This window comes from Harmonia axyridis, chromosome 6 (genome assembly GCF_914767665.1).
Source record: "Harmonia axyridis chromosome 6, icHarAxyr1.1, whole genome shotgun sequence".
In the NCBI taxonomy this organism is placed as follows: domain Eukaryota; kingdom Metazoa; phylum Arthropoda; class Insecta; order Coleoptera; family Coccinellidae; genus Harmonia; species Harmonia axyridis.
Window position 1 is genome coordinate 25,533,859 of NC_059506.1, and position 25,191 is coordinate 25,559,049.

Sequence of the window (25,191 nt, forward strand, 5' to 3'; positions counted from 1 at the left end):
CTAATATATTACCCAATAAATATTTTACATTGCGCTCTGCCTTAATAATGAATCCTTCACTTTGATTCATACTCCATTTAAATTACTGAAAAATCCGTATTATTTATTTTGGTATTCTATGTTGTTACCTATTTATTCATTCAAAACTCAATCGAGAGGAAAATCATAATAACCCAATCGTGCAAAATCCTACGATGATACCTACAAAGGATCAATGTATGATAACGTTTCGACAATAAATAAAACGCATATTTACCCATTGACCAACCCACTATACATCGAATTGAATAGACTATCAACACTATATTTCGCAATTACTTTAATCATGGTAAACGAGTGCAACAGGCTATTTTCAAAAAATAAAAAAAAATTTACATGCGCAAGATCTGATAAAGTTTGATTCTTCCATTACTCCACCTGCCTGTATTCCACCTATCTGAATAGAAACAGGAGAAGTATTTAGTATACAACAGACCGTTGCATGGCGTGGTCAACCACAATCGATGTACTGACCTACAAATCGAAGTCAAACCATCTTTCTGCTTTCTCTCGTCTTCGCGCTTGACAATGTTCGAATTTTAAAATGTGACATATCTGCAGAAACGCAAAGCTCGCTCAGTTCGCTCGAAAATGAATTTCGGAAAATTTATTTTCCGACTCTTCTTCGTTCTTTTCTGTGTTCATCAGCCAGTGTTTGCTGGTAGGTCTCTGGGTTTCAATTTTCCCGGACTAAGGCTGAATGATGGACCACCACCTGCCGTCAAAAGTTTCGATGGGAGTAGGTTGAAGGAGGATTCCTTACTGATGGTGTACTACCACGATCTGAGTGTTGCCATAGTGGAGTTGGGGCCTAAGAAATTACTGCTCAATTGTGATGTCATAGAAATTTAGTGAGTATCGTTATTCGAAAAGTTAATCACTTTGTAATGACTCTGTGGCGAAAGTTTATGTTTTCGTGAATCATCTTGAGAAAAATTTGAATGAGTTCTATAGTTGCTCTGGTTTTGTCAACTCTTGAACATGATTATGTATTGAAGTCAAATTCTCTCAACAAGATTTTTTTGAGGTGACCACACTTTTGCAATAAAACAAGATCTCGATCTAAATGCTGTGAAACGCAAAAAAATTATGGACAATACTTGCTTCAACCATAAAATGCATCAAAGTTTAATATGCAAACCGTGTTTTTTTTTTCCCTGAATGAAATCATCTTCGGATATGATTCTTGTAATAAATAATTCACACTAGATAATTCATTATTTAAAATTACAAACATTTTCTTTTGTTTGGTTTTATTCATTTCAGAGTTTCTATATGAATTTAATGAGGAGAAAAAATGTCAATATATTTGGCAAAACCTGTTTCACGGCAGGGATGGATTCAGGAGGGGGTCATAGGAGCCATGCCCCCCTCTGGACCTTATAAATATAAAATTGTATCCTGAATTACCGAAAAATACGTCTGTGCTTTCTTATGAAATAAATCTACATATACCTATTTATGAAATATGTCAAAATGTTTGAACTTGTTTTTGTACTACAGAAATTTTGGAATCTGAAATGATCTACTAAAATCCATCTTCCTATAAAAAACACTTGACTCAGTAGGTATCTATAAAAAATACCGTAATGCTTAACTATATTAGCCGTGATTTTCTATGCTCCTTTTTCAAACATTTCCTAGATCCGCCCCTGTTTTACGCATCTTTAAATTTTTAGTGGGTATCCCATTTCTTCCTATATTTTTGAAGATGAGTAAAAGTCCAAATTTTACCTTCCGTTTTATAACTCTAAAAAATCTGTTCGAAAGTTTCAGAGCAATAGGTATGAAATTTTGGATTTCCATTAAAAAAAATTACCGTCCGATCCAACTAAAATTTTAAAATTTTTCGAAAAATTGCAGATAGAATATTGAAACGAATCGTAAAAATAATATCTCTGGGAATCTGAAGATGAATCCTCTGAAATTTAGATATATCAAGTTTTATTCGTCAAATTTCACTGAAATTTCGTCTCTTGGTATATAATTTCATAAATAAAATATGACAAACCCCTGAACCGGAAAATATTTTCCAAAATATGTGTTCTTCAAATTGGAAAATTTTTGAGGAATAAGTATCTTAATTTTTCCCTTATTTTATGTAGACAGCCTTACTTGAATGGAAATTCGCTATATTAAACAAATGAAACAAAGAAATTGCCAGTACCACATAGTGGAAATTACTTTTTTATTTAATCTTCCCTTATTCTTGAAAATTTGTAAATGCTTAAGGCTAAATTTTACCTTCAGGGTTATAACTTTCAAAAATGATTAGAAATCATCCAACATTTTCTAACAGTTCATGTTTTGGAATGTAGTATCCAAAAATTGAATGAAAAATCCTTTGTCTGTCATTCAGAGCTTCTCTAGAAAACTCTCAAAGTTGTTTGCGTTCAATTCATTGCCAAAATCGTATTGTATACCGCATTGATCTTCCTAACCCAACTTGAACATATAATGAAGAGATTAGATATTTATTATATACGATTTGTTCAAACGAATCAAGTAATGTACTTATTTGAACCTCTGAACTTTATCCCCTCAAATTAGTGAAAGAAAATAGAACTTTTAACTCACCTACTAATCAATGAAAAAACGGTTTACTCAAAGCATGCTTATGCCATTACAGACTATTTTTCTAGCCACTCGATTCTTAAAGATCCAAAACAAAAAGAAACACATAAAAACTATGAATTGTTATAAATGTGGCAAAGAGAAATATTATAAAAAGTCAGGAAACTGATCCTAATATGGAAATTATAAACATATAACTTATAACTTAAGGTGAAATACCGAATTTGTCTTCACCTTCTACTTTCTAATTAGTGGCAGTGTGAAAATTATTTCAGCTAGGTAGAGGTACATATTCTCTAGATTTTCAGGGTTACCGTTGCTTGATTCACCAGAAACGTTTAATGTTCCATTCACTGGAATCCCCTGTACCACAATAAAGAAACATTTTAATAAATGAGCAAGCAATACATCTCATTACGGCAATTATTGTATTTAATTATATGGAGGCTCTTGTGAGAGTAAGATGTTAATGAATAATAACGAAGAAAACACTGTAAATGTTAAACTGTGGTTGATTAGATATTTACCTACTCCTTCAATATCTAGACAAATGATCTAAATATAAAAAATGAAAATGAAAAAAATTCATCCAATATCCGTCATGCAAATAGCTCTCATAGTTTCTGCAAAAAGCTCTGAACTGGACCAATAACGCATAAAAATTAGTTTTCCTCATCGTTTCAAAACTACCAATTCGATCAGAATACAATAATAGCCAATTCATTGAAGAACTGAAAAATACGCGTACCATTTTTTTCTTGAAAAAGAAAGAGATCATTACCCGTATGCGCGTGATGAACATAAAATTCTTAATTGCATATCAATAAATATCCCATAACTACCTCTTGAGACCCACCAAATTTCAGTCGCATATGTCGACCGGTTTCAGAGCAATTAATAAATAGTCAGTTTTTAAGTGAAACTTTAACACCCCGTATTTCGGAAAACGAAGCATTTGCGTTATTTGCATTATACTATATAACAAAAGTTATATAGCATAATGTCATTATTTTTCATGCAGAATCCCTTCCTGCAGTTTGTCCTACATATTCACTAACACCCTGTATACAAAAGAAGTTTTTGTGATCTGCAATAGAAACATAAATGAACTAGCGCTCAAAAGCTTCTATCACCAAGTCTTTTGAATGCTTTATATGAATTTTGTACTTACACAACGAAACTGAAAATTTCATGGGAAAAAAAATTTTCCAAAGCTTTATTATGGTACATACATAGGCGTACAACTTTGCTTCCGCCGTTTTTTTCCGAAATTCGAGGCTTTATTGTAAAAAACTGGTTATACATTTATGATTTAAAGTATTGTCCATCGCTGGCCACTACTTTCTCCCATCTTTCGGGCACCGTACGAATCCCGCGTTGAAAAAACTGGTCATCTTTTGAAGCGATCCACGAATCGATCCAATTTTTTTACTTCTTCATAGGAACGGAAGTACTGGTCAGCCAGGCCGTGTGCCACTGATCGAATCAAGTGATAGTCCGAGGGAGCAACATCTGCTGAATAAGGCGGGTGGGGTAGGACTTCCCATTTCAACGTTTCCAAGTATGTCTTGACCATTTTCGCAACATGAGGTCGATCATTGTCATGCTGTAAAATCACTTCATCATGTCTCGCGTTGTATTGCGGTCGTTTGTCTCTCAATACTCGGCTCAAACGCATTAATTGCATTCGATAACAATCGCCTATGATTATTTCAGTCAGTTTAACAACTCATAATACACTACGCCGAGCTGGTCCCACCAAATACTGAGCATGACCATAGAACCGTGAATATTCAGTTTGGCCGTCAACGTGGAAGTATTGCCGGGATATCCCCATGATTTTCTGCGCTTAGGATTATCGATATAAACCCATTGTTCGTCTCCAGTCACAATGCGAACCAGAAATCCCTGCCTTGCAAGCAGCTGTTCACAAGCGAACAAATGCCGTTCAACATCTCTCGGTTTCAACTCTTACGGCACCCAATTTCCTTGTTTCTGAATCATTCCCATGACTTTCAGACGTTTTGAAATGGCTTGTTGCGTAACTCCCAATCATCCTGCCATTTCTTGTTGCCTCCAATTGTGTATCTCCAAAAACCTTCTTTCTTCCACTGCCATGCTGGTCATCGACGTCAAAATCATCATTTTTGAAGCGTTGAAACCACTATCGGCACGTTCTTTCACTAATAACGGCCTCACCATATGTATTTGAGAGTATTCGATGAGCCTCAGCCGCAGATTTCTTTATATTATAGCATAAAATTAAAACCTCTCGCAAATTACGAGAATTAGGCTCATAAGCTGACATTTTGATCAAGAATAACTTTATGGTTTATGATCTATTTATTTCTACTACCACTTACCGCTACAACTATCTATTGCAAAACAACGAAAGCAATGTCGAACACCTAATAGATAATAAAAAAGTTGTTTCATTATTTCAATAGGGCATACTATCTCCTATTTCCACGAACTCAAATTCAATAATGAGGCATTCGAATATTAATATTAATGAAATACATACCTACAAATGATGATGCCATTTCCTTTGCTGGAAAATTGTGATCAATAATTCATTATCATTGATTCAGTAGCTATCTGGAAATTTCACCGTACCTACCTACAGCAAATATTTCAACAGAGTGATGTATCCTGAGACAGTGGGTAGAGGAATATTTGTTGATTGCCAAAAATTATAGATTTTGCCCACTCATCACTGATTTATCAACTTGAAATATCTCAATATTGAGAAAACAATTGAAAATTATAGAGTGTTATCGCCACGAAGAAGTAGGTACTTTTTGGATGAAACCAATTAGGCTCAACTGTATCGAAATAAAACAAGACATTTTTTTATCGTTCTTCGGTCATAAAAACAAAATTTGGAAAATAATATCATATGAAAACAATAGATTCAATCACTTTTCGATTTATTGACCTGAACAATGCAGACCAAGCGGATGAAGATGCAAATATTTGAGATTATTCTGTAGTTATGTCTCTAGAGATTATTTTCTTGATTAAATACTGACATGTGTGTGAAATCATGGGATAAAAATACAATTATAGACGATATCGAAATTTTATCAGAAAATGGGAATATTCATGGGATTGTGGCACCCGGATATAGTATCAAACAACTAGACAAGAATAACCCTTCTCATTGGTCTATATAACTTAACACTTCGGAATCCTTTGAAGATGTAAATTAACTGTCATTTTCTTTGAATCATTTAGAAATCACCAGAAACTAAGGGCACAATACCGGTGAAGGAAAATCCTAAGAATTAACACCGGATTCTACTTAAAAGAAGTGTCTATCATCAGTAGGTATTAGCGGAGATATAATTTTTTTTCGATATCGCCATTTTTCCAATTTTCGCTTTTAACTCGTAAACAAAATAAGGTGGCCAAAAATGAATACTACTCTTAATTTCTCATTCTCCTCTGGTTTAAAAGGTGTAGTGCTACAACATCGAAATTTGCCCACTATAGGTACATAACACAGAAATTAAAAATTTTTGCAATTAATCTTTATTTTCAACATATATTTAAATTGAAAAATTTTAATAAAATAAAACATGAACACACATCAACTTTTGAATCGACTCAATTTTTTTAATATTAAATTTAATTTTTTTTCAATTTTTTACTTTTTTAGATACTTCGTAAATATTCTGAATCTACAGTTGAATTCTTATCGTCAAAGTTTGCAAAATAAACAAAGCATTATATACGTTTTTACTACCTATTATGATAAATGTTTCTGGTATCTAATAGTTATTTTGACTCGACAATATCTTCAAAAATATATTCAGATATTGAAATCACTTTGCCACAATCGATCTGATATAGACGTGATTTCTAGAACAAAACCATCATGCAAATAAACATGGAATGATGACATTGATTTTAAGTGCATTTTCATGATATAGGTCAATTTTTCGAAATATATACCTAGATGGGAATTGTTTCTTGATGCGCTTTACTATAGTTTGAAAAGGAAGGAAAAATACAAGTTCCAAATTCAATACCCTATACAATCAATAGTGTGAGTAGGTAAAGTCTAAATTACATTCCTGGACAATGGACATATTTCTGTTCGCAAAATTATTCCGTAGAACAAATCGGTAAAATCTATAATGTTGAACGAAAAATTAGACTATATTCTATGAATAATTCTTCACGAAATTTGAGAAGTATATACCTACATATTTTAGATATATTGTTTAAGTACTCGAGTACATGCGTTTTCAAATTATACCACCCCTTGTTTTGTGTTTTCATTTCGAGGAGTATTGCAACGTCATTCCCTATAAGTACGAAGACATAAATTTATTGCCTTTGACACCTTATAGGTAGAAGAATTACAAATTTTCAAATTGTACATTTAAGTGTATTCGAGTACTATAAGAAATATTCAACTACAACTACTTCTTTTAACTCCTTGACACGTTTCATTGGTATGCACGTGTCATTGTCGATAAATACATATATGATACTTGAATATTCCTCATAATGAATACTGAATTTTGCTTTGATGATATACCCTTTCTGAAATGTTCAATTAAATGCCATCTGAAAGCGCTTCAATACACAACATAAATTTTGTACTTTCATTTATCACTAAAGGAAAAATTTGTAAAATCTGTTTTTGTAGATTTTCGTGGATAGTGTTTGATTTATACTCAATTATCTCGAAAATGGTACATTGTATGAAAAAATTCAAGAAACTTTTTTTAGAGAAACTCAGTTGAGTTCCTAATTAAATGATATTCTCGAAAAAAAGTCAGTGGTGCAAATTTTCAATAGGAAAAATATCATCGCTCCCATATATCTACGCCACTGGATAATTTTGGCAGGAGACACTTACCTAATTTGAAACATATTGTTATTGTTATTGTTATTAATACTAGAGTTATAAGTGAAAAACGGTTTTTTTTTCAAACTTCAACACCCCTTGAAAATGAGGCTTGTTAGAATATATGTTTAAATGAACTTTTTTTCATGAAAGAGCTGATCTATCCGACTCCAAAATTATTGAACAAAAATCTGGACCACCCTTCATTGTTTATGTTTGATGCACTTTTTCCTCGTAAAAAACCTGACCCTAATTTGGAATAACAAATTCTGCAAAATTCCATCCATAATTTGAAACTAATAAGCTGTACCGCATAATTAATGTTCAGTTTTAAAAAGTTTTTTAGTGATACTATTCTAATAATGAATAGGCCGAGTTTCCTCATAAACTTTAAAGCGATAAGTCTACGTAAACGTATTCACAGTCAATTTTTTTAAATGATTCATATGTCCCACCGTACGTTGTAAAATTTCCGCAAAATGTAATTAGGCCTTTGATAATAATTCAGATAAGGCTTCTAATTGGCAAAATGCACAATTCGCCTGTCAATATAGGAGACCTTCAGAAAATCGATTTTTCAATCGCACTTACGTAACTCCAATGAATCAGTAAAAGAATTATGCAATCGAATGACATGCATTCTTAAGAAAGAACAAGATGATTCAGGAATCCTTTATAAAAATCCTATTATTTTCAAAACCAACGTAATTTGTGAATCAAGCGGATAACTTCAGTTGTTTTATTGTTATGTGATAAATTGTGGTAATGATCTAATTTCCTTAATCGTTTGTGAATTCATCTGGATTCAACCAATTTCCAGATTCTATTGTGTTCTATTTCAGAGCCAATTTAACCATTTTGTTAACCACTCATTATTTAGATGAATGAATATATGACGTCTAGTAAAGAATAAACGATTGATTGTATAGGTATCCTGAAGAAGGTGTGTGGGAAAGAAAATAGAAATTTTGCACACCTACACAATATACGTATATCAAGAATATTTAAAAAATCGAGTAAAGCACCCTCTTGACGTCATGAATTTTTGAGATTCATTCATGCGCCTATTGTGTCCTTCACCACCAAGGTCCAACGAAAACTTAACACCTCAACTCTCCGACGAAGAACGGAAAAGTTGTTTCCTGTCTAATCAGAAATTGAAGGGTCCGAGCGATTTTCTACATTTTCATTTTAAATCCGGTGTTAAAGTTTTCTTTGGACCACACTATACCTACTCTGTGCCAGGAGGGACTCTGGCTCCCCTTACTTTTTACTGGCCACCTTTGAAATATCGCATGAAAAAAAATTCCAGACCATCAACAGCGATTATTATATATCGTTATTGGATTGGATTGTGATGAAATCGTTAAAAAACGGCCCCATTTGAAGAAAAAAGGTGATGTTTATCAAGACAATGCGAATGCGCCGTGTCACAAATCAATGATAACAATGGTAAAATTGCATTAATTGAGCTTCGAATTACTTCTGCATCCACCGTATTCGCCAGATCTGGCCCCCAGCGACTTTTTCCTGTTCTCAGACGTCAAAAGAATGCTCGCTGAAAAGAAATTTAGCGCCAATGAATGAGTAAACCGAAACTGAGGCCTATTTTGAAGCGAAAGACAAATAGTACAACAAAAACGGTATCGAAAATCTGGAAGATCACTATAATCGCTGTATCGCCCTCGAAGGCAACTATGTTAATAATAAAAAAATCGAATTTTGCCAAAAGAAATGTGTTTTACTATGGTAGACCTGGGACTTTTCGCTTTAACTTGTGATGTTACAGTTTTTACTGAAATCTAGGTTGCAACATTATCACCTATACAAAGCCTACTTTCTCATCAAATGCCATCAATATTCGCAGTTTCTGCACTAAACTATATTTCTTTTAGATCTAATGGATCGTGATGGTATAATTATGAGATCCGGTAGTCGGTTTCATTCTTTTTACTTGGAGAAAGATTCGGCCTATTTAACAAGCTTTGAGTTAGTACCGGCTTCTTGTTGACATTTCTTTCATATTTTCGAATCATGTAAACAGAAACGAGAAAATTGGTATTGTTTCTTCCAATAAATTGAAAAATACTTTTACGACAGTTCTAGTTGAAAATTTTGTAATGAGAGCATGATAGATAGATATATTTTATGATTTCAAATTATCTATCATAACAGAAATGTATGTTATAAATACGTACATATGTACAAGAAGTGGTTCGGCACTTATAGATTATTGTTTCGAATATTGAATCATTTGAGAAAAAAATTCAATATCTACTTTTGGATGTATGACAATTGATCTAAAATGGGTTTCAATCAACTATTATATTTGGATTTCTGGATGAATTTTGGCGAGACGTTCTCTGCCAATTTTATTTTCATGGGATTGCTGTGTTTCATTCGGGGACCACCGATAGATTCAACAGTACGGCAACCCAGTGATCCCTGCCATATATACCTTCCACCTCCATAGCAAAGGTGGTTATTTATCGATTTTCCATTCTTCTACAATTGTTCATATGTTATTTGTTTTGATTTTCAACAATAGTCTAAATTTCGTCTTTCGATTGTTTCCGCGTTTCGAGACTGTCAATCAACACCCTCTGTGTTTCAGAACTCTTTTCAGTTCGTTGTTTGAGTGGTATTTTATCGTTTCTAAAATCTTCTCTGTTTGTTTCTTTACTATTTCAGTATTTCTTTAATTGTTAATTGGGATTCATATCCCAAGCGGTACCGTCTGTCGAGAATTACGCCGTGTGCGGCGCCATAATAATAAATTTTTTCTATATAAAAGGAAACCATGACTCATAGAAAAAAACTTTGCGGTATTTTTTTCAATAATAACATTAAACTAACATTTATCAAGAGCTTTGTTCTCAATGTCGAGAAGGTAATTGACTATTACTTCATCACACCTTCAATCACATAAAACAACAACTTTCACTCAATTTTAATGCAGTATAAATCGTAATTTAGCGATTACCCTTGAATGAGCGAACTGCATACCTCAATATTGAATTTGTCAATAAGAATTGCGAAAAGTATCGATGATAGAGACATACTACAACTTTAAAGTACAAATAAATGGTAAACCAAGTTTTCATGGCTCTCTACGTATCAAGATTAGGACTGGTAATGATGAATCAAAAACAAATTCTCATTTCAATAAAAAATGTAATAAAAATTTTGTTCGACATGGAATATAGATATCTCAATTTATAGTTTTCATTACGTGATATGCCACTTTCTATTGCAAATTTACATGATGATTTTTTTCTGAAACTGTACCCGCTTATTTCCGCCTCAACTTTTTTTAGTGGATCAATGGTAGAGTCTAAAAAAATTTAAAAGGAAACTTTGGTTTAGTACTGAACTTTTTGGTTTCTTGTACTTTTCTCCAGGAAAATCCAAAATATCATAAACATCCATTCAGAAAACTGTGATAAATGAATGAATTATTAGTTTTGGCGCAAATTTTCCTGATATGTAGCTATAATTCATAAAGATTCGATAAATTTGTATAATCATAAAAAAAATGGAACTACGAGAAACACCCTCTATCTCGAAAATAAAGCGTTTGCAGGCCCATGTTTATAGGAAAATTAAAATAACCCAAGGAATTTTTCATTTTCGTTCGTATTTATTATTGTATTTAGGAGCACCCTGTATTAAGTATCAAAAACGGTAAATAAATTTTACCGATCGAAGTGAATTAAATTATTGTCTGAGATCGGTACATTTCTAGAATCGTTTTTTTTTTCACTATCCCATTATTTTTTCATTGATTTTCAAATAAATTAATGATGTTTACCTATATCTACATATACCTTTAATTCAGTGAAGTTCATATAAAAGTGGTATATCTGCTATATCAGTTTCTATGAAAACCTAATACCACTAATAGGTACATGAAGCATTTGCATAAACAATTCTAAAGGAATTTCCAATGGGAATGATACAAGGTCATAATGGCAACACTGTGTATTGTTTTTTCACATTTTTCATTTATGAAGGGATTTTCAATAACAATTTTCATTTTGATATTAAAAAAAACTATATTTTAAGAGGAATCAATTGAAATTTTTGAAGAAGAAGGAATGTAATTAACGATGGGAGACGATATCAGCTATCAAATGCTTTCCCATGAAATTTTACACATTTTCGCACACTTGTGGCTGTATATCCTCGATAAATTCACGAATTCCATCTTTATAGTTTTGAATTGATCGTGGACCATTAATAATAATAATAGTTTATTGATCCTTTTAGACAAACGTGGTATGTATAGGACAAGTCACAAATGCAAAAATATTAATAATTCAGACATTGTCTAAGCTATCATTATAGTACTCATTAACACTATAAAAAGCCTTTTTTAGAAGTAAAGACTTGACAACTTTCTTAAATTTAAATAAATTGAGCGACTTAATGTTACTAGGTAGATGGTTAAATAACTTAATACACTGGTACTTAGGTTCCATTTCAAATTTTGATGTCTTATGTTTGGGAATTGACAATATTTTCTTATTCCTAGTGTTACGGGAATGAAAGCTTGACAATTTTACAAGACTTTCCTCATTTTCCTTAGCAAAAACCAAACATCTCAATATGAAAATGGAAGCCAGTGTCAATATCCTATTTTCTAAGAAAACAAGTCTACAAGAGGATCGTAGAGATACGTTGAATATCATACGCAAAATTCTTTTTTGAATAGTAAGGACTCCACCATTTTCTGTCGAATTACCCCATACCATGATACTATACGATAGGTGACTATTGGCATAGACCTTATCTTTCACGTGGCTTCAAAGAAAAAAGTCTAAGAATGTCAAATCACAAGATCTCGGTGGCCAGTTGTAATCACTTCTTAGAGAAATAACACGTGGTCCCCATAAATATATTCTAATTCATAACTCGGTAGCGCATAGCGGTTTAGTCAACACTACAGGCTACAACAGCAATATTCTCAGTTGTTCTTGAGCGAGCGATTTCGATACTTCACATCACTAACTTGTGCCAACAGCTCTAATTTTTCCATCAGTTTAGGCCAAGGAGGTGCTTCACGACAACCTTAAAGTAGTTCAGTTTTACAAACTGTGACTGCAAAATTATCACCATGTTTTAGTTGAATTTTAACAATTTCAATTCGATTTTGAAACGTTTGATGTTCCATTTTTAGCAAAGGCGTTTTTACTTATCAATATCAAAAGATTTCAGTTTCAAAAGTGACTACTGCCCAGAAAGCAGTATATTCAAAACGAAACTTCTTATTCCTAAATCAGTAGGTTCTTTATACCTAGGGATTCACGGCTTGGCTTGACATTCAAGCTACTTGGCTTGATATTCAAACTACTTGGCTTGTGCTTGACTTGAACTCAACTCAAGTTCAGGTCAAGTAGTAGTTTTTCAATGTCAAGTCAAGTATGTATTTATTAAGTACTTGATTTGACATTGAAAAACTACTTCTTGACTTGAGTTCAAGTCAAGCTCAAGCCAAGCAGTTTGAATATCAAGCCAAGCCCTGAATACCTTTTTATACTGGATCTTTTGGAACCATTCTCGGCTCAAAATGATCGACTCTATTGTTCAATCAAAACCTGCGAATTCAAGCACACTATAAATCAAAATCTACCATTTCAGCTCACCCTCAGATGTGGACAAAGCCATGGGTCCTCTAAGGGATAAAACAACCCCAGTTCCAATTACTTTTGATGAGATGGTGCATCTGATGAACCAGTGCGTGCAGGTGGATAGAATTAATAGAAGACACAAGGTCCCAGTGAATAGAAAATGCCAGGAAGAACAGAAAAACTTCACATCTAGGGTGGAAGAAGCTAAAGCTATCTTGAACAGTCAATTAGTTCTGCTCAGTGGAATCATACCAGGTATGTTGATTGTTATTATTTTCGAATAAAGACCAGATTGAAATTGGTTATTCCGGTCGTTTTTAGATTTCGATTTGTCTTCTCAAGCAATAGGTTTACTCAATGACCATAAGTCTTTTAACGCCCAAGTGGGATAGTTTTTTTTTCAAGGGGATTATATGGTTTGCCATGAAATGAATGTATGAATGTATGTGTGTGGAATATTGGAAAGGAATTGCCCAATACTTTCGTGTTTATACAGAGTGTAACATGAGTGGTTAGCCATAGCCTCGTGGTGAATGCAGGTCATCCAAACCTTTCAGAAAAGTAGCTTGTTATGTATCCTAAGACAGTTTCGGAGATGAGGATTCATGAAAAATGACCTATATTTCTGATATCCACAACTTACAAATCAGCACTCCGATTTTGTTCAAATTTTGTGGGTTTGTTCCCTTCATTCATTCACTTCAACAAGTTATTCTCGATTAAACATGTCAGCTTACGTGGCAAATTCTCGTCATTTGCGGGAGGTCTTAATTTTCTGCTTTAATATGAAGAAATCTGTGGCTCAGACTCTTCGAATGCTTTCAAATAGCTTTAGTGATAGAACGTGCCGAGAATGGTTTCAACGCTTCAAGAACGGTGATTTCAACGTCGAAGGCCAGCATGGCGGAGATCAATCAATAAAAATTGACAGAATCATTGGGACTGACGAAACAAAAGCCATTTCAAAACGGCTGAAAGCCGAGAAATGTTGAACGGCGTTTACTTGCTTGTGAACAACTGTTTGCAGGGCAAAAACGGAACGAATTTTTGCATCGTACTGAAGACGAAAAAATGGGTTCATTACGAAAATCCCAAGCTCAGAAAATCATGGGGATATCCCGGTCATGCTTTCACGTCGACGGCAAACCGAATATCCACCGTTCCACGATTATGCTCAATATTTGGTGGGACCAGCTCGGCGTAGTGAATTATGAGTTGTTAAAACCGACTGAAACAATCACAGGCGATCATTATCGAACGCAATTCATACGTTTGGGCCGAGCATTGAAAGACAATCGGCGCAATACAACAAAAGACATTATAAAGTGATTTTACATCATGACAATGCTCTACCCCATGTTGCGAAAGTGGTTCAGACATGCTTGGAAACGTTGAAATGGGAAGTCTTCCACTTGCCGTATTCACCAGAAGTTGCTCCCTCGGACAATCACTTGTTTCGATCAATGGCACACGGCCTGGTTGACCAGCACTTTCGGTCTTATGAAGAAGTAAAAATTGGATCGATTCGTGGATCGCTTCAAAAGATGACCAGTTTTTTCAACGCGGGATGCGTACACTTCCCGAAAGATGGGGGAAAGTGGTGGCCAACGATGGACAATACTTTGAATCATAAATGTATAACCAGTTTTTCACAAAAAAGCCTCGAATTTCTGAAAAAAACGGCGGAAGCAAGGTTATACGCCTATGTAACTTTTTTAAAGTACGGTCCAGTTTTTATTTCTTTCTTGATGAACGTCGATGTTTTCAACTGAGATTTTGAATTTTTCAGCTCTCTTAATTTTAAAACCCTTAGCACCTACAGAGTGTTGTAACACGCTGCGTAAACAACAAAACTTAGAACGATATAACGAAATGATAATGCTATCGGTTGAGAGACGAGCATTTAAAAGCTCCCTGAATGAAATGTATTCAAATCCAAATTGCAATCGATTAGCCTATATAAATTGAGTTTATTGGCGCAACCATAAAGTTTGATCCTTAAATAATTAATAATTCAGTTTCTGCTTCGAAAGAACTGATGTTCGAGGTGGTTTCTGAATTATTGAGAGAAATAGAACCACCCCCCTTTCTCTCTATTGATTCAGCAAATATCATATTGTGTACCTACCTTAGACGACATATCTAATAACATTTTTCATGATATGCTTAAAAATGAATATTTAATAACTTATTGATTCTAATATATTTTTCATTGAACATCTCATAACAGTAGTTGGATTTCTGTTCGTACGATTAGCAATTTTTCGAAATGACAACCCCGCCTACCGTAGACCAATAATTGGACCTCTTTCAAACATACTTAGCTGGGGATAAATTCCGTGTACACGTGCTCTAGGCATTTTAACAACAATTAAAAATCGACTTCGGATCTCCTCGAACAGCTGGTTTGTTGGAACATTTAAAAAACTTGCAAAAAAACGACTACAATATTCAAGTAACTGAAATTGTTCACATGAAAAAACCATTTTTTTCTCTAAATTCAATCATTTACTTCTTGCTATACTATCTATATGTTTCTGGGTGTTGCAGTTTCTCTGTCTGTTAGTATAAAAGATGTGAATAGTTGTCTATTGGAATATCAGAAAGTATTCACTTTAAATATACAATTAAATCTGAGTGCTCTCTTTCCTATTATAATAAAAAATAGAGTTCATATCGGCTCAAAATTTGAAAATTACAGACATTTGTAACGAAATTATAGAGCGATCTGTAGGAGCTAGTGAGCGCTCAAAAATATGTTTATATGGTGGTCTTAAAATGTGTATAGCAACATTTCAACACAAAATAATAATCTCATCTTGTAATTTCTTTTCAGGAACCAAATGGTGTGGTACTGGAGATATAGCGAAAAACTACCACGACTTGGGTGACGACGTGGCAACAGACATGTGCTGTCGGAACCATGATTTATGCCCAGTGAAAATAAGAGCATATTCCAAGAAATATGATCTGAATAACGAGTCCTTATATACAAAATCTCACTGCACTTGCGATGATATCTTCTACAAGTGTATGAAAAAGCAAAATACCAAGTCCGCTCAAATTTTAGGACACATCTATTTCAATTTAGTCAAAGTGCCTTGTGTGCAAGATGGAAACGAAGGCAAATCCTTCAGAAAAGCCAAAGAATTTTAGTTGTGAATGGTTAACAGTTCTGAGTTCAACCTTGTAAATCGATATCACAATTAGACATCTAAGACAATACCCATAAAACAACTGAACAAAAACTTTCATGAAACAGTATATATATTAGAGAATAAAATATTTTTATCAAAAAATGGGAGGCTTAACTATAACCTTTTCTTAGACAATATGAAAAACCCTATATCCTGATCCTTCACCTTAATGTTGAATGATTTTCTTATATATAACGAACTAATCATGTTATAACGTTGTTATATGCGCTATTAAGCATTGATTACTATATTATATACACCCTTCTAGTTACTCGCTTCTAGTTCAGCAAAGTCACCCATAGCACGCTGAAATTTTCAGTGTTGGGAATTGGATGGGTGACCGCTTAGGAACACGGCGTACAGTAAGTGTTTATTTCCTTCTGAAGGATTAACGATAAGACTTTTGTTGAAGACAAGAACTCCATTCCGAATGCCAAATTTCCTTGTCCCTTTCATTAGATTATTTGAAACAATTTTTTATATATTTAAGTATACGATCGACGTTTCTTTTGATATCATAATAATACCGTATTTATACGTATAAACAGGGCCCCCGCAACCGCGCGTTCAACGCGTGCACCGCACGAGGGCGCCATTCTTAAGGGGCGCCAAAATCTCTTATAGACCGCATGAAAATCCGAAAGACCAAAGGTTTTTGAAAAAAATTTTTTATTTTTTCAACAATTTTAAACGTTCAAAGACATCTTTTACACATCCAAACAAGTTCCCAAACGTCACAATCCCTATAAAATAACCTGGGCCACAGATTGCATTTATACGATTCTTTTCCAGTAAACAAATCATAAATAATCATACCTTTGTCGGTACGGGATTTCTTTATGGACCACCTTGCACCGGACACCATTTCTTCGATCATCACTAAAACGCATATGGTATACATAAACAATCATAAATACCGAAGCGATAGCTTTTAGCCAAGGGAATTACTGAAACTTTCGCCACCATCTGTAGGAAAAATACTACATGTTACAGAGAATTTCTGAAACTACCAAAATCTGCTTGCTATGCTATAACAGCAGAAACCTATCCAAAGAATAGTTATTTTGTTTCGAAACGTTTAGGGGTTGAGGTCAAGACGCAAAAAAATAAAATACTCCGATAATTGGAAAGATTTGTATTTTGTGTAATTGTGGTTTGTTTTACTGTTTCTTGTTGTGATTAAATTAAATTTTATGAAATGGTAAGTACCTATCCACATACAGTATTAGCATTTCTATTAGTCTATAAAATTCGATATTTTTTTTCTGTTTAAAATGGTGCACATCCTAAATTAGCCCATACCTATATACTATAATATTATTTTTATTTGCTTCAAATAGGGAAGTATTGTTTGTAATCGTGAAAAAATTGAATCGACTTTGATATTTTGAATTTGTTACCTGGGGCCACCATCATATTATACTTAATTTTTTTTTAATATGCACCCTGGATCTGTATTATTTATTTGATGTTCGTAGCCGTTGGACATTCTAAAAAAATTATATTCCACCTTTGCCAAAAATTAATTATTATAACAGGAACAGGGTATGTGCTTCAGATCGGTCTTAACTTATTATTATTATTAATATTAACTCCGTTTAGGTTTGAAGGCTCGGATTTAAGGTTTAAATTCATAAAAATGAAAACATACGGGTTATTCTCAAAGAGATGACGCAAAGTTAATCATGGGTGAATGTCCTTACCAATTTTGGATCAAGTTTTTCTTAAATTCTAGGAGCCATACAAGAGAAAACGACCTTCTGGTGCAAAATTTCGAGAGCAAAAAAAAGCTAGACTTCAACAAAGGGAGAAGATGGCTGGGAGTATGGAATAATATTTAATAATTATTAATAATAATATTAATATTTTAATATAATATTATGAATAATTTAAATAAGAATAAAGCTCAGGTTTTGAAAACTCTGCAGTTTCATTACAAAATTAAAATAAAATGCGGTTTTGATCGAATGCTTGGATAAAATAATGAAACATTTAAAAAATGTTTTATGCAACAACTGACAGCATAAAGTTCTTAAGTCATTCAATAAAGGTTGCTGATAGTTGTTTTAACCCTTCTACAAATAAATTCCTAACAAAAACTGAAACATTTTTTGCCGATTATCCTGCGACGTTTTTCTCCACTTCCCCCCTTTTTGGGGCGCCAAAATATTTTCGGCACGCGGGCGTTGATGACCCTTGCGGGGGCCCTGCGTATAAAAACAACGTTGATTATTGATATTATACTAATAATAAGAATGAAATTTATTTATATTTATCTCTGATGTTCAAACATATACACATTCAAATAAGCGGTTGATTTCTATATTACATAGAAACTTCTAGTGACTCGTTTCTAATTCAGCAAAGTCACCCATAGCACGTTGAAATTGTCAGTGTTAGGGATTGGATGGGTTACCGCTTAGGAACAGCGCGTACAGTAAGCATTTATTTCCTTCAGGAGAGGTCCTCGGCTAAAAACATGGAAGGTGTATTTGGTAGTAATCACTGAATGCCAAACTGACATTACCAACAGTGATCTCAGGATGAAACAACGCAATCCCCTCAGAAAAAAATCAGCAATCATTATATTTGAAATATTTAGAATGTACCAGAAATATAACCAGTATAATTCATACGTGCCATCGACCGGAACAAGTAATAATCTGACGGCGCAATATCAGGGAAATACGGCGGGTGGGGTAAGATGTCCCATTTGAACGTTTCCAGAAAGGTTTTATGGGTTTAGCAACGTGAGGCCGAGCATTGTCATGCTATAGAACCACTTTATCTCTTAAACAGCTAGGTTTATAGCATGAGGTATTCAAGTTGCAGCCTTGAGCCAGATATACTGTACTCAAATCAAGACCAAATCGCAAAAATGTAGTTGACCTGCGTGAAATTCCAGTGGAATCTTTTATATCTCAATACGAAAACCCGATCCAAATTTCATTTCAAGTATTTCACAAGGTATTGAGGATTTGTAGAACACTAGATATGGAAAACCGGTGACCTGCATTCCTTCTTTCAACTCAGATCGAAAAATCCTTCCAGAATCTCTAAATTTTCTTTTTCCAAGTACTCTTTGCAATATCATAATAAAATATGCCAGAAATAACACTTTTTTTCTAAAATTATATTTTATAAAATAAACTAAATTACATAACAAAACAAGCTGCAGTACCAAAAGTTAATAAATAAGATTTTTGTTACACAGTTTCAACAAATCCTTTTCCATTCTGAAAATCGCCCTCATCGGCAATAAAAGAAGTTTCTTCTGATACTTCAGAAATTGAACTAACCCCACTATCCTTGTCTCTGAGACCACCGATGGGTTCTATGGAACCCCTATCACATTCAACTTTGGGAGTTTGAGGTCTCGGCAATATACTAATTTTTGGCGCCATATCAATCACAGAATTCGGAGCTTTCTTGATCAATTCGAGCGGTATTTCTTCTGATCTAGGTCTTGGCATCCTTGGTGAACTGTCCCTCGACCTAGTCTTGCTTGACGATGAAGAATCCCTTGATCTGATATCCTTCTTAGCATTCGGACTCTCGTTCCTAATTCTTGGAGCCTTCGGACTTTCAACCGCACATCTGGTTCTTCTTGTTTCTGTATCAGCCTTATGAACTACTCCAGGTGAATTTTCTCGTTTTGGTGCAGCAAAACCGGGACATCTATTGAATAGAGGTCGGTCCCTATTTCTTCCTATTTGTCTGCTGGTATATCCTACGCCACTTGCTCCTATGAAAGCTGGGCTTGGCGGACCAGACTGCCCTGGTATTTCAAGAAGCCGTGCTATATGTTGCATTTTCTTCTGACGAGCTTTGATTCTACCCTGGAACAGAAGAAAGACAGGTTACATTAATCCTATCGTTGCACTTGTAAATTCTGAGATTTTGTGTTGAATTTATGACATTATTCAATTCATCTGGTTATATTAAATGATTTGAATGGAAATGAAAGCTATCTAAATTTAATAATAAGAAAAGAAAAGAAGAAAAGAAAGTTAACGTATTAAATTACTATTTTTTTTCTTGTTGATCAGTTCAATCACTTGGTTAATTGGATGTAGTATTGCCTATGTTAATGTGTTCTTTGAAGAATATCGATAAGAGATATAGATAATAGAAAGAGACAGAAAGAAAAAGAAAGATTCAGGAAATTCATTCATTCATACTCCTCACCTTAGTTAACCTTTGCTTTGCAGCCATGCAACGAATGTTATCATCGAAAACAAACTTGGCACTCAATAATGGAATTCTATTCGTTGATGTACCAGACAACGGCCTATGTATTGTGATATGTAAACACCTAGAGTCGTCCTTGTCTCCTGACACTTCTATATCTTGAAGAAAACCTACAAGTTTAGCCACGCCCCAACCTAACCTTTTTGTATCTGGTTCTACCAGAATGAGCTGGAGAATGTCGATGACTAGAAATCTTCGCATTTTGTTTCCCTCTTTGTAAACTACAGTGCATCCAATCAAATCGGAATTATCTGAAAAAGTTGAAAGTGTTAGACTGAAGAAAAATCTTCAAACCGTTCTCATTTAATGTAATTTGACCTTTAAAGCTCAAATGATAAATTTAAATGGGATTGGTTCTTTGAGTATTTAATGTAGTGAACAATCACTAGTTGAAGCTGAACAAGCATATTCTACTACAAAACTTCAATAACTAAATAAATAATTATATCATAATGCAAAATCCAAACAAGCAGTAATATAATAAATCAAATGGAACAAAATAATCCACTAGTAAATATACAGGGTGAATTTTTAAATTTTTCATATGAAAGTATTTCAAGTTGGTATAAAAAATGACTGAAAATAGTAATTATTTTGAAAGGACTTTATATACTGCATAAGTTATGCATCAGTTGATCTGAATTGAATAGTAGAAAAAACATTCATTATATAGTTTTCAAAGGTGAGTTTTCAAACAAGTTAGAACTCATCACAAATAATCTTCTATATAAAATTTGCAGCTTGTTATTATTTCTTTCGAGATGCCACATATTTTTTCCTTTATTTTTCCTATTGAAGAAAATGCCTGTGAAGTTATCTGTGTATAAACTGATCTTATTGCTGCTGATTTCCCATCATTACACCAGGCAAGAATGTGTGCTCATCTAAATAATACACAAAAAACACGTTGAATAATTTCTATGAATGATTCTCTAATAATTACAAAGGATATTCGAATTCGCCAATCACCAGCCAACACCCTATTTGTAGATTAGCAAGATAAACACATTTCCTCCGAATTTATTTACCTTAGATTTTAGCTAAAAATAACACACGACCTAGGTTTAATATATCGATAATTTTTTCAACTACATCCTTTTTTGCTGAATCAGTTTTTTTAATGTTCTACCAACTGTTGAAAAAGATTCACCATTGAAAACACTCTGTATCATTCAAATTCTATAACAACTACAATGAAGAAAGATGATTTTTAAGGAAATTAACAACCTTCACCTAGAAAGGATCCTTATTTGAACATGGGACTACTGTTGAGAATATAAAGATTTGACCATGTATTATTTGCTAGTCTATGATAAAAATGAGACACTACATTAAAATGACTCTAGTGATTGTTCATTTCATGCAACTATGACACACAACGAGATATACTCAGGTCCAAGGCTTGGTCGATTTGAACACAGCTCTGCGGATTTGTTAGAGGCAGTTGGGATTCTACCTCTCCATTTAACATTAACACCATATCCCTGATCAAGAAAAATACTCTTATGGCTCTTCTTGCTCTTTCAACCTAGAAAAGAATTCAGCATCAATAGAATATGCAGATTTTAGACTTCACAAAACAACATACCAATTTATTATTGATTCATTTAAAAAGTATGAAATTTTTCATTTTTATTTCTTTTCTGGAGAATTTCAAGATTTTTTCATAAAAACTATAATAGAATTACCATCATAACAAAATAAAAAGTTAAACTACCTTACTCAAGTTATTGTACTTAAATCAAATCTAAAAATTGTTGAACAACTCAGTTTGTCCTCTAGTAGCTATATAGAACCCACTAGTAATTAACCTGATTTACACTAAATGGATTTCACTACCATCCTGAACTAACCTTGCTTAATGAAAATTGGTTTGAACTCCTACTTACTTCTCCACATGGTAGTCTTTTGGTGAAATCAATACCTGTCATGGGAGTACCCGTTGGAGGTAGTAATATTGCACTATCCATGCATAGCCATTCAACATTTAAAGATCCTTTTTGCATATCACAGTATCTAATTATTATAATATTACGTTAATACTTTGTGATATTTATAATAATACCAATACTTACTCATTTTCAAACATATCCAAGAAAATCTCTTCACTTTTATAGAAGTTCCTCAAAGAAGCAGTACTCTGGCTCTTTGCTGCCTCAATTGTGAGTTTATGTGGCTCTAACAATATACTTTTACCATCACACATTACCAATTGTGAAAGGAATTTAAGTGCTAGCTCCAACGTAACCAACCTAACTCTACATGTTGGTTGGCAAGCCAGCATAACAACATGTAAAATTTTGTCAACGAGTTGCACATTATAACTATATTTGATATCTTTATTTGAAGTTTTGGCAACTAAAGTCTTTTTTGGCTTCAATATTTGCTCAACAATGTCAGATGTAATACCTGAAATGAAAATTTCATAAATTATAAAAAGTACACTTGATTTTTCACTTTTACCTTTATTATTCGCAATGGCATAAAATAAACACAATGAAAATAAAGTTGTATAATCATTCTCAGTGCAATCTAGTGATGTGAAGATAGACTCTAAAAATGGTTTTTCAACCTCGGTAGAATTCTCGGAAGAAGAAGCAAGTCTTTCTTTTTCTTCATCTGTGATATTTTTTGGTACATCAAGTAAATTTTCATTAGAACCATCTTTAGAACTAGATTTAGTAGATTGTTCACTTTCAGTACTTTCTTCAACTTGTTGTTTGTTTCTTTTGAGCTCACTATTATAATTTTCTAACAATTTGTCAACACCTTGCTCATAACTGATCCTATCTGTTTTAAAGATAATCCATGCCAAAGTTTGAACAAGTGGAGCATGTGAAAGTATCAAAAATACCTGAGATAACAGAAACAATGCAACTACACATGAAACCTTGCCACCATTTATTGAACTTTCGTGATGGGGACTTGAAGTACTATCTGATGCAAGTGTCTTTTTATTCAGCAACCGGTTCATGTTGGCTGTTGCAATATCATTCAAAGGTGTTGGTCTTTTAGTAAGGGAAAAGATGTACAATGGAATAAGTAATTTGTGAAGTAGATGATCAGTTAAAACCTGATTCAAATCTGTAATGTTGAGGCACAAAATATCATTCAAATAGTGTAGATGATCTAAATGTTCAGCAACAAGGTCTGCTAATCTATTTTGTGACTGATGACTGAAAAAAAAATTTGAAAATTACTGATTAGGTACACACATACACAAAACGTTTAATACATAATTGTTTTAATTTAGAATTTTTGGGAATCTATCATTTACTTACTCAGCATCATTTCTAACACAATTATCCAATTCTTGGATATGCTTTCCAATAAACCAGACTATATTTGAAAAATATGGCGCAGCAGTTCTGTCCCTTATAAAAGCAAGCATACTTGCATCCTCAACTTTATAAACATTCAATGTAAGTGTTCGTACAGCAATTCTCACCATAGATTCAGGATGATTAAAAAATTTAATGGCTTCCGTATAAAGGGGGAAATCATTAGTATGCTGTAACAATAAACAGAAAAATACAATTATAATTTAAGTCAGCTACTGTGATTTCCAGTTATCATACAAGTATTAGAAAAGTATAATAGACTTACTTCATTATAGAAAAAATGAATAGTATGAGCATTCAATTTTAGGCTAAGTGTCTTGAGAAAGGATATATAATAAGCCATTACTTCTTCATCAGAAAAATCAAACTTATGAACAATTATAGAATTCACATGATTGTTTGATAATAAATAATCTGAAACAAAATGATATGTATTATATTATAATAACACCTAATTGATTACTTACATAGTGATGTCTCATTCCTTATATTTTCAAAAAGAATATTAAGTGTTTGTAGTAATTGAACACATACAAAACTTGAACCTCCACTCCTTTGTCTCATGATACGGAGAAAGAAAGACAGCATATTCTTCTCAAGGAAAAAGCTGAAATCTCATTATAAGTTACAAAAGCCGTTAAAAACAATACCTTTCATATACTCGAACACTGAAGAGTCATTCTGATCTCCCCAAATCAAAATTTCTGCAATGGACCTCAAGGTCTCAACTAGTAGCCCCCTATTATGTTCAGACACTGTTTGATTCTTGGAAAGTACATTATACAAGTATTTTAGATGCTCTAACGAATGGGGATTCTTGGGGCGCCCCCAGCCTCCCCCAAACCAACTTCTGCTACGGAACATGTTGGCCTCGCATACATTACGTTCGAAATGATAACATTAAAAGACCGCTTGGTTTTGAATGATAAACACACAGGGTTTAATGAATTTCAAATGAGTGGCCACATCATCACAAAACAATTGTTCACATTATCACTCGTTGTTTGTTCTTATTTTTGTTAAAAATGTCAAATATTGGAATATTATTATGTCACTTCAAAAATTTTGCGATAACCCCACCTCGAAAATGGTCATTTAAACTACAGCAAGTGGTTCAGTCTGAATATTGAAACTATTTATTTTATCTGTGCTCACATTCTTTTCTCAAAGCAATATTCACTCAGTCAATTCATTTCAAAATATACAAATAATAAATACTTAATTAGCAAGTGATAACTTGTCATGAAACAATGATATCCTTCTTCCTCATACACACTTCATCCCATTAAATAAATGAA

General features: G+C 33.4%; 2 protein-coding genes across 7 annotated transcripts; one reads left to right on the top strand and one right to left on the bottom strand.

Moving 5' to 3' along the window:
* Positions 1-447: 447 nt before the first annotated feature.
* On the top strand, positions 448-16,441 carry LOC123683418. The gene is made up of 3 exons (XM_045622437.1): positions 448-890; positions 13,115-13,359; positions 15,941-16,441. Exons 1-3 carry the CDS (start codon positions 631-633, stop codon positions 16,258-16,260), a joined length of 825 nt encoding a protein of 274 aa, XP_045478393.1. The 5' UTR covers positions 448-630; the 3' UTR covers positions 16,261-16,441.
* A 2,963-nt stretch (positions 16,442-19,404) lies between these two features.
* On the bottom strand, positions 19,405-24,997 carry LOC123683420 (protein CLEC16A homolog). 6 transcript variants are annotated; one of them, XM_045622440.1, is made up of 10 exons: positions 24,555-24,997; positions 24,361-24,500; positions 24,159-24,307; positions 23,834-24,063; positions 23,016-23,728; positions 22,628-22,961; positions 22,406-22,568; positions 21,933-22,080; positions 20,490-20,803; positions 19,405-20,140 (listed from the first exon to the last, which is right to left on the bottom strand). In XM_045622440.1, exons 1-10 carry the CDS (start codon positions 24,755-24,757, stop codon positions 19,508-19,510), a joined length of 3,027 nt encoding a protein of 1,008 aa, XP_045478396.1. In that variant the 5' UTR covers positions 24,758-24,997; the 3' UTR covers positions 19,405-19,507. The 6 variants fall into 6 exon arrangements, with proteins under 6 accessions (XP_045478396.1, XP_045478395.1, XP_045478398.1 ...); XM_045622439.1 differs by having other exon boundaries at positions 21,930-22,080; XM_045622442.1 differs by having other exon boundaries at positions 21,942-22,080; positions 24,555-24,996.
* Between the last annotated feature and the right edge of the window lie 194 nt (positions 24,998-25,191).

What these genes read in the sequence shown, in the direction of transcription:
- LOC123683418 (XM_045622437.1), top strand. Translation starts at nt 631, where the DNA reads ATGAATTTCGGAAAATTTATTTTCCGACTCTTCTTCGTTCTTTTCTGT. An exon ending in TGTGATGTCATAGAAATTTA is followed by an intron (nt 891 to 13,114) that starts GTGAGTATCGTT and finishes CTACCATTTCAG; the next exon opens with CTCACCCTCAGATGTGGACA. An exon ending in GCTCAGTGGAATCATACCAG is followed by an intron (nt 13,360 to 15,940) that starts GTATGTTGATTG and finishes ATTTCTTTTCAG; the next exon opens with GAACCAAATGGTGTGGTACT.
- LOC123683420 (XM_045622439.1), bottom strand. Translation starts at nt 24,757, where the DNA reads ATGTTCCGTAGCAGAAGTTGGTTTGGGGGAGGCTGGGGGCGCCCCAAG. An exon ending in AATGACTCTTCAGTGTTCGA is followed by an intron (nt 24,501 to 24,554) that starts GTATATGAAAGG and finishes ATGAGATTTCAG; the next exon opens with CTTTTTCCTTGAGAAGAATA. An exon ending in GGACCTGAGTATATCTCGTT is followed by an intron (nt 20,804 to 21,929) that starts GTGTGTCATAGT and finishes CAACTTTTTCAG; the next exon opens with ATAATTCCGATTTGATTGGA.